Below are 9627 nucleotides of genomic sequence, written 5' to 3'. Positions count from 1 at the left end.
TTCATTTGTGATCAGACATGGACAAGTGTTGGATTGCATTGGGTAAGACACCTGATGGAAGGATGAGTCAGCCATTTATTGATGGGGTGACATCATTTATCAAATTTGCAATGGCAGTTGTTGACCAGGAAGGTAAAATTCCGTGCCCATGTTTGAACTGCGTGAACTATTATTCCCAAAATCTTCGAAATGTGCAAATTCATTTGCTTCAATATGGATTATGCAAACGTACACTATTTGGCATGAGCACGGGGAACCACGTGTATCAAATGAGGCTCATCATGAAATGGCAATTGATGAAGATGAGGTTTTAGGTGGTATTGATGCCTTAGTGGAAGATCGAATAAGAGGAGAACCCAACGATGCACCCCAGAATGAGGAAGTACAAACGTTTGATAAACTATTGAATGATGCCAAACGTGAGGTGTACTTAGGTTGCACAAACTACACTCTGTTGAAGTTTGTCATCGAGTTGCTTAATATGAAGGTAACAAACCACTGGAGCAATAAGTCGGTTAACACACTATTGGAGTTTTTAACAAAACTTTTACCAAAAGATAATTTGGTTCCAAAGTCATTTTATGAAGCTAAGAAAATACTTCGAGATTTGGGCTTGTCATATGAGTTAATTGATGCTTGTATAAATGATTGTGTACTCTTTTGGAAGGAAAATGCAAGGTTAGATAAATGTCCAAAATGTAAGGCATCCAGATACAAGATCAATCGTGGCAGGGGTAAGAAGATTCCCCATAAGGTGTTGCGGTACTTCCCATTAACACCAAGGTTGAAAAGATTGTACATGTCAAGAAAGACTGCTGAGGACATGAGATGGCACAAGGAGAAACGTATAGATGACGGAGTATTGAGACATCCCACCGATAATGATGGATGGAAGGAATTTGATATGCAACATCCTCAGTTTGCCCTGGAGCCTCGAAATGTGAGGCTAGGGTTGGCTGTTGATGGGTTCAATCCTTTCGGGAACATGAGCAACTCGTATAGTTTATGGCCTGTAGTACTCATTCCTTATAACTTGCCACCTTGGTTGGTTATGAAAGATCCCTTTCTTATGATGTCACTACTTATTCCTGGAGAATCACAACCAGGGATCGATATTGATGTCTACATGAGACCTCTGGTGGATGAGTTGAATGAGTTGTGGGAAAATGGTGCATTATCTTACGATGCCGTAACTGGTGAGTCTTTCCAGATGCGTGCAGCTTTGATGTGGACTATACACGATTGGCCCGCATTTGGTGACATATCTGGGTGGAGAACTAAGGGTCATTATTCTTGCTACACTTGCAATGATGAACCATATTTTCAATCCTTGAAAGGTAAGACTGCATACACTAACCATCGATGCTACTTGCCTCAAAACCACCCCGAAAGGCGAAAGAGTATGGCTTACAATGGTAAGCATGAGAAGCGAAAGAGATCTTTAAAGTTACCAGTGGAAAAGATATTAGAGCAATTGGATAGAGTGACAGGTGTCACATATGGGAAGCATCCAAGAAATAAGAAAAGACTCCGTCAGGCACCAAATTGGACAAAGGTAAGCATCTTGTATGAGTTACCATACTGGAAGAAATGGAAGCTTCGACACAACATTGATGTTATGCACGTCGAGAAGAATTTTAGTGAAAATACCTTTGGAACTATGTTAGGCATTGATGGAAAGAACAAAGACACCGACAAAGCACGGATGGATTTGGAAGATATGGGTATAAGGAAAGAGTTGTGGTTAACACGTCGTTCTGATGGAACTTATGTCAAACCTAGGGCAATCTTTTCATTGACCCCTGAAGAGAGGGAGGGTTTCTTTGAATTCTTGAAATCAGTGAAGTATCCGGATGGCTATGCTGCAAACATATCAAGATCAGTGAATGCGAGAAATGGTAAATTAACAGGCTTGAAAAGTCATGACTGCCATGTACTCATACAACGAATTCTTCCAATTGGGATGCGTGGTTACGTAGACAAAGAGATTAGTAAAACACTATTTGAGTTAGGTAGCTTTTTCCAGGATTTGTGCTCAAAGACACTGCGCCGTAATGAACTTGAGAAATTAGAGGAACGTATAGTACACATATTATGCAAGCTTGAAAAGATCTTTCCTCCAGCCTTCTTTGATGTGATGGTTCACTTGGCCGTTCACTTGCCGCGTGAGGCTATTCTTGGAGGACCGGTGCAATATCGATGGATGTACCGGATTGAAAGGTAATTGTTAAATTGAAAGGTTCGTAATTATATGTTGCATGTGTAACCTTGCTCTTAACTAATTCTCTTTTCAAGGTTTCTCGGAGCTTTAAAAAAGTTTGTTACAAACCGAGCTCGACCAGAAGGTTCAATCGCAGAGGCTTACATTGTTAAAGAGTGCGTTACTTTTTGTTCAATGTATGTTGATGGGATCGAAACAGTGCATAATCGACCCGAACGAAATCAAGATCGTGGCGAACGTCACAAAGGGTTAACTGTATTCACAGAAACTGCCCGTCCTATTGGCCTAATCACAAGGGATGCTGATATGTCACAAGAATATCGTGATATGGCTCATTGGTTCTTGTTGAACAATAGCCCCCGAGATAGAGAAGTATCTAGAGTATGTTTTTCATTTAAATATGTGTATTCTTAGCTTTGTTAATGTAGTTAGCAGTGCATAATAATCACATTCTTTTGAGTAGGATACACAAAAATCTATTACGGACTCCATCTGACCAAGGCATAACCCGTATACAACAACAAGAGTTTCCCAAGTGGTTCAAAGAGCGGGTAAGGCATTTTCAATTTTAAGACATGATTAAAAATTTGTATAAGATTTGATCATTTATTAATTTATTTTTACTATCTTAATGTACGTTATATGTGAATGTAGATAAATATATTGAGAGAAGAAAAGTCACCAGAAGCAACCAATGATTTATGGTCGTTAGCAAATGGCCCAAATTTACTAGTAAAAGAGTACTCAGGTTGCATAATGAATGGCGTACGGTTTCGTACAAGAGAAGTAGACAATCGCCGTAACAGTCAGAATAGTGGTGTGCTTACGGAAGGGGATCATGAGGGAGTGACGCATGAATTTTATGGTCACTTGTGCAATGTTTGGGAATTGGAGTACATGTGTCATAACAAAGTTGTATTGTTCCAGTGTGAATGGTACAACACAGGAAATACAGGTCGAAGTAGAACATTGCGAACTGATGATTATTGCACAAGTATTGATGTCACAAGTCGGTGGTATCAACACGACCCTTTCATCTTGCCTAGCCAGGCTAAGCAAGTCTTTTACCTAAATGATACCAAATGGGGACAACCTTGGCAAGTCGTTCAACGAGTGCAACATAGGGGTGTCTTTGATGTACCAGAGGTAGGTGATGGAGAATCATTACATGAACCAGAAGAAAACGATGTGTTCCAACAAGAAAATATTACCGATGTTGTTCCAATTGACATCGGCCCTAATGTTCAATGTTATAGAGATGGTGTTGAAGCAGAAGTTGTTACAAGGGTTAGGTCATCTGACGAAACAATGATGCAGAAAAGAGCTGACAAACAAAATGAAGAGTGTGACGAACCTGATGTGGATTACGATATGGATCTTGATGTAGACTAGGATTTGTAGTTATTTTGCACTTTCTGTATGAACATTGTTCTTAATTAATGTAGTTGAATTTCAATTGTGGGGTTTATCCACTGTTATGTAGGTTTATCATTGATTGGTCATATTGTGTGTCTGATGGCTTTGTAATTAATTTGTTCTATGATAAGTAAATGGTAAAAACAAAAATCATCCATATCACTCTAGCCATATTTCAATGATTTAGAGCCTATATGACATATCCACTTGTTGAGATTGTTGTTGCTTTATGCTTTATGTATAGAAATATATAATTATCTTTTCTTTACATCTAATGTTCAATTATGCGTATCCACCAAAAAAATGTTCAATTATGCTTTATAGTTGGGCAAAATGGACGCTACAAAAAAGCAATTGACCAAACCAAGTACCGCAACTAAGAAGGTAACGAACTATGAGAAACAAAGAATGAAGAATATTAATAAAAACCGTGAGAGAATGAAGACTCTAGGAGTGAAGAATATAACAACTTGTTTGAAGGCTACGGTTCAACATAAGAAATTGAGGAAGGAAAAACAAATACCAATTGAGGAAAATGATGATGATTATCGACCGTCAGAGGCTGAAGATGGCAGTGACACTGAAACCTATTATTCGTTTGAGCATGAGGTACTATACATTTATGCATTGTGAAATATATTCTTTCTTGTTACTTTCAATTCATACACACATAGACATGTATATCTTTGTACATATATTCATATTTTATTATGTTATTCAGCTGTTAGAGATACCATCGAGAGCCCGTTCACAATCTCATCATGAGGCATTGACCCACGCATTAGAAGAGGGGGATACCTCTTCACGTCCTAAGGTGACTAGCAATCCGCCACCACCTCTCAATGTGGAGCCTCAACTTGAGGTGACTGCTGGTAATACTATTGGTAAGACACACTCTTTATTTACATTGATTTGAGATCTTAATTAAATTTGTTCACATACTATTTCAATATTATGGCTTCACAATATCAGCTGCTAAGCGTGCTCGTGGCCTGACTCGAGGCAAAGAGGTTCAAGGCCTTGTTGATAAAGATGGAAAGCTTAGCGTGCCTATCCCTCCAGAATTTCGTGCACCGGTAGGGGACTATGCCTCAAAACTAGCCTCAAAGATTGGTGTAGAAGTGCAAACTCGTTTACCAAATCCAAGTGTTCGTAGGTGGAAGTATGTTGATGCCTCCGTTAAGGAGGCGATGTTTCAACGCTTGAATGTAAGTTCGTTGTCTACTTATAGGAGATTTTACTCATTTTTATAATAGGTTAGAAATCTTAATTATTTATTGTAATTATTTTATTTTTTGTAAGAATTATCTATGACTTATCTATTTTTTGCAGGATCAATTTGATTTACAAGGAGACCTTGTTGATATAGAGAAGGCAATGAACACAAAATTTGGTCGGAGATTGAGTAACCATACCTATAGGCTGCACAAACAATTCATGGAGCTGAAGGAGGCTAAAGGGGAGGAGTATGCAAGAAACCATCCACCAAAGAATGTCGATCCTACCAAGTGGATAGATCTTATTGATAAAAAGTGGAACACTAAAGAATTTCTGGTAACATTTTCATCTTTTTTATTATATTAGCGAAGAAAGAATTTGATTAGAATAGGGAGAGATTCTAAAACAACTAGAAAGAACACAATCAATTTGCTGTGAAATTCCATATGTATTCTTTTCCCTTTATCTTCTAGGCATGTAAGTGGAACATAATAAAAACCAAATAAGTGGAAAAATGAGAAAGGGAAACTATTAAACATGGATTGGAAGGCTCGCATAATAGGAGATTAATTTATGGTTCCTTAAAGTGCATCTTTCACATCATAGACTAAAGAACTAAGATTTCAGTTTCTATGATTGTATTAATTTTCTGTTTGTTCTTGGGTTTGGTCTGAAGTTTCATGATAATGGTAAGCAACTAGCTAAGTAACTAATATAGGGTATTGAGACAGAACTTTAGATTTGATAGAGTTGCGGAAGAAAGAAAGGGTTATGAGTTTGGTATCAGTAATTGTTCCATATCTTGTGAAATGTAAATGGATTTTTTCACAATCTATCTTGCCCATGCTTATATGCCCCTTATTTGTGAACGGTGTAAATTACTCATTTTTCTTTTTTCACCCAGAAAACCATCTTATGATGAAATCTCAACAAGTCCTCTAATCTATTTTTCACAGAATTGAATGAAACTAGTGAATAATTTGAAATATCTTTTAAGTTGAAATGATATATAGGAAAATGATAGAGAGGAACAATGCAATTTCTTTATTATCAACCATTAAATTTGTTTTACTAGTGATACATTTCATTGTTATATTGGTTCATTATTCCTTATAGGAACAATCAAAAGCCAACATATTTGTCTTACTAATGATACATTTCATTATTATATTGGTCATTCTTCCTTATAGGAACAATCAAAGGCCAACATCGCGAACAGAGAAAGGATGTATACAAAACATAGGTGTGGTTCTAGGTCAATCCCTGTTAGAGTAGAAAAACTGGTACGTATCCTTGCACTTTCAGAATTATATTAGATTCTTAGCTTTATTTATTGAATATTTGGTCTATCGAATTAGGCACGTGAAAAAAAGATGCTACCTGATCTAGCAGAGTTGTACAAGGAAACTCACTATAATGAGAAAACACATGAGTGGATCTCATCTCAAGCTCAGTGTAATTATGTGAGTATATATTGCAATTTTTATTAACAAAATTTTAGAATACTATTTGTTATAATCTTATTTAATTTTCTAATAATTATTTAATTTTTTTTATATTTGATAGGAAAATATGATACAGACACAGGCTGATCACCTCTCACAGCCAGGATCAACCCCTTTGACTGCAGAAGAGCTATCAATCAAAGTCCTAAAGCCAAGGTCTGGCTATGTGAAGGGACTTGGCATGAGACCTTCATCCTCTATTAGGAGAGCCACTACCATATATGCTGAAACAAATGATTATGTGAAGCGCCTTGAGATGCAAATAGAGACACAAAAGGAACAAATACAAATGTAGAACAATAAAATAGAAGATCTTGAAGAGGGTAAGAAGAAGCAAGGGGAGATAATGGCTGATGTTGTCAACTTTTTGAGGACCAAAGGATTCACTGGACACTTTGGAAGTGGAGGGGACTCATCCACAAGTGGACATACTTCTTAGTAAAGTATATTAACTTTAATATAACAAATTTTATAAAAGAATACATGTTTGAAGAATTAGGAAGTAATGGAAACATGCATATGACATCCAATTTGTACAGGTGCACATGATGTATAAATTGTGAATTAGTCTAAAAAATATATTTTTTTCTCTATACTTAAAGCTTGAAAAAAGGCTGTCGAAATGCTAAATTATCACACAATTATAGATTTGTACAAGAACCAATAGAAACACCTTAGGAGGGACCAATATAAGTTGTATGAACTTACGGCACATTAATGGGATGCACCATTTGTGAATTAGCCTTAAAATTAATTTTTTGTTCTCATAATCTAAAAAAAAGTCTGTTACAGGGATAAATTGTATAATTGATCTAATTGTAAATTGATGAGTTACTAATGTTTTTAATCTTTTGTATAATTGATTAATTACTAAAACTTTTAATTTATTTTTTTGCAGATTGGATTGGGGTGGCATTTTTGACGTGCAACAATGATGTAATTTGTTTGAATGTTCATTTTTGTTTGATAAGGATACACATACTTTTTGGAGTTACACTAGTTATTGTTGGATTTTTGGTGGAATTGAACAAGCTATAACTTTTGGATATTTTGTGGATATTTCACTATTTTATTATATCAGGATGAAATTATTTGTAATGATGAATGGATATTTTCATTTTGTTAATTCGTAAATGTGTTGATAACAGGTTAGGTTAAGTTGTGATGGAATTGTTATATTCAACAGGTTTCAACATGAACAGGGTCATATTTGTTGAACTAAAATTTAGATTTTGATAAAATAGGTATATAATGTGGAAAAAAATATTATGAAATTATTGACAAAATTTTTCATCCCTAAAGAAGGTTTTTTTGTCTCTTATTTGGCATAGGTGGATGATTAATTTTGTCATAAATTCTTTATTTCGTCGCTAAATGAATTTGTCATGACAAAAAATATTGTCACATTTTGTCACTATTACCCTCAATGTGTGACGAATTTTTTTTGACATTATTTCATCATTTTTAATGATGAATTTGTTTTTATCTCTATTGGTAGCTTCTTTGACAAAAAATTTTTGTCTTCGTTTATATTAAACGTGACAAAATTATTTTGTCTCCATTTCTTATATTTATGACAAAATACTTTTGTCTCTAATTTCTCCTTTAATGACAAAATATTTTGTCGCTAATTACTTATAAGTATGTTCCCAACAGAGTGTATTGGAGACAAAAAAAATTCGTCACAAATTTATCATTTTTAATGATGAATTTGTTTTTGTCTCTATTGGTAGCTTCTTTGACAAAAAATTTTCGTCTTCGTTTATATTAAACGTGACAAAATTATTTTGTCTCCATTTCTTATATTTATGACAAAATACTTTTGTCTCTAATTTCTCCTTTAATGACAAAATATTTTGTCGCTAATTACTTATAAGTATGTTCCCAACAGAGTGTATTGGAGACAAAAAAAATTCGTCACAAATTTATCATTTTTAATGATGAATTTGTTTTTGTTTCTATTGGTAACTTCTTTGACAAAAAATTTTCGTCTTCGTTTATATTAAACGTGACAAGATTATTTCGTCTCTATTTCTTATATTTATGACGAAATACTTTTGTCTCTAATTTCTTCTTTAATGACAAAATATTTTGTCGCTAATTACTTACAAGTATGCTCCCAACAAAGTGTATTGGAGACAAAAAAATTCGTCACAAATTTATCATTTTCAATGACGAATTTTTTTTTTCGTCTCTAAGACCCTTTAGCGACGACCCTTTGGAGACAAAACGGGTGACGAAAAATGTTCGTCGTAAATAGTTTGGGTGACGAAATATATACATTTTGGGACAAATTTGTTTCGTCTTTAAATCCCAAATTTGTTGTAGTGAACCCAGCTACCTTGAAAAGAAGCCCAGTCTTTAACCTTTTCTCAAATTTGATACAACAGTGTTCTTCCGTCGCCACAAGCTCTAGTGCAAATATAGAAAGGCTAGTGAAAATTGTCTCAAACTTAGCTACAGGTAAGCTAAGCTGCTTGAGCTTCAAAAACTAATCTCTCAACTTCTCCCAAGCAATTGGAGGCAAGAACTTGTCTTGGAAGGCATTAACAAAGGCCTCCCAAGTCACTCTAATGTGCCAACATGCATATTTTCATCATTGACCTGTATCTCCCTTCAACTGGAAGGATGTCAAGGTCACTCTCAAACTGTCGTCCTTGATGCCAAATATCTCGAACGTCTTCACCATCTGCTCTAACCACTCATCTACCTTCAAAGGCTCTTTCAGGTCACCCAAAAACTCATCCGGATTAGATCGGAAGAACTCCCTATTTAAGAAAGATGGCCCTGTCTCCGCTACTTGGGCCTGAACTTGATTCTTAGCTCTGAGAATGTCCATGGATTCTCTCACAGCTCCAGCCATTTCATGAGCTAAAGCGCTCATGGCCTGTTGAACCACTGGTTCGGCCACATTGGCCTGACCAACCCTTTCCTCATGCGTCAGAATTTTATCTAGTAACCGCACCTCTTACCGTCTAGGCCTGCCATGTCTACCACCACCACGTCCACGTCCTGACATCCTAATGAAGGCAACAAAAGAGATTAACACATTCACAATGTGTCGAAGCTAATTCACTCACGTCCTAATGTGATGGACAATAGATAATTCACTTCATATAAGCACGTAGTCACATAAACACATACGAATTTCCTTCCTATGTAATGATCATCCTACGACATTGCCAAAGTTCCAATTAGAAATAGTAGTGATCAAGTGCTCTTCTAATAGGACTTATAGAAACTCGTAGACCCAATCAATATCTTAGA

General features: G+C 35.8%; 2 protein-coding genes across 2 annotated transcripts; both read left to right on the top strand.

Annotated features, from left to right (window-relative positions):
• The first annotated feature begins 286 nt into the window (after positions 1-286).
• Positions 287-3613, top strand: LOC145819587 (uncharacterized). The gene is made up of 4 exons (XM_082913542.1): positions 287-2220; positions 2296-2602; positions 2650-2772; positions 2876-3613. The coding sequence occupies exons 1-4, from the start codon at positions 287-289 to the stop codon at positions 3611-3613; spliced, it is 3102 nt and encodes a 1033-aa protein (XP_082769668.1).
• A 72-nt stretch (positions 3614-3685) lies between these two features.
• On the top strand, positions 3686-7539 carry LOC114312065 (uncharacterized). The gene is made up of 5 exons (XM_082883447.1): positions 3686-4521; positions 4610-4845; positions 4970-5191; positions 6046-6138; positions 7259-7539. Exons 1-5 carry the CDS (start codon positions 4173-4175, stop codon positions 7280-7282), a joined length of 924 nt encoding a protein of 307 aa, XP_082739573.1. The 5' UTR covers positions 3686-4172; the 3' UTR covers positions 7283-7539.
• The last annotated feature ends 2088 nt before the right edge of the window (positions 7540-9627 follow it).

Source organism: Camellia sinensis, chromosome 1 (genome assembly GCF_055761805.1).
Source record: "Camellia sinensis isolate YWXY chromosome 1, ASM5576180v1, whole genome shotgun sequence".
NCBI lineage: Eukaryota > Viridiplantae > Streptophyta > Magnoliopsida > Ericales > Theaceae > Camellia > Camellia sinensis.
The sequence above is the reverse complement of the archived record's forward strand: the minus strand, read 5'-3'. Positions and strand labels throughout refer to the sequence as shown.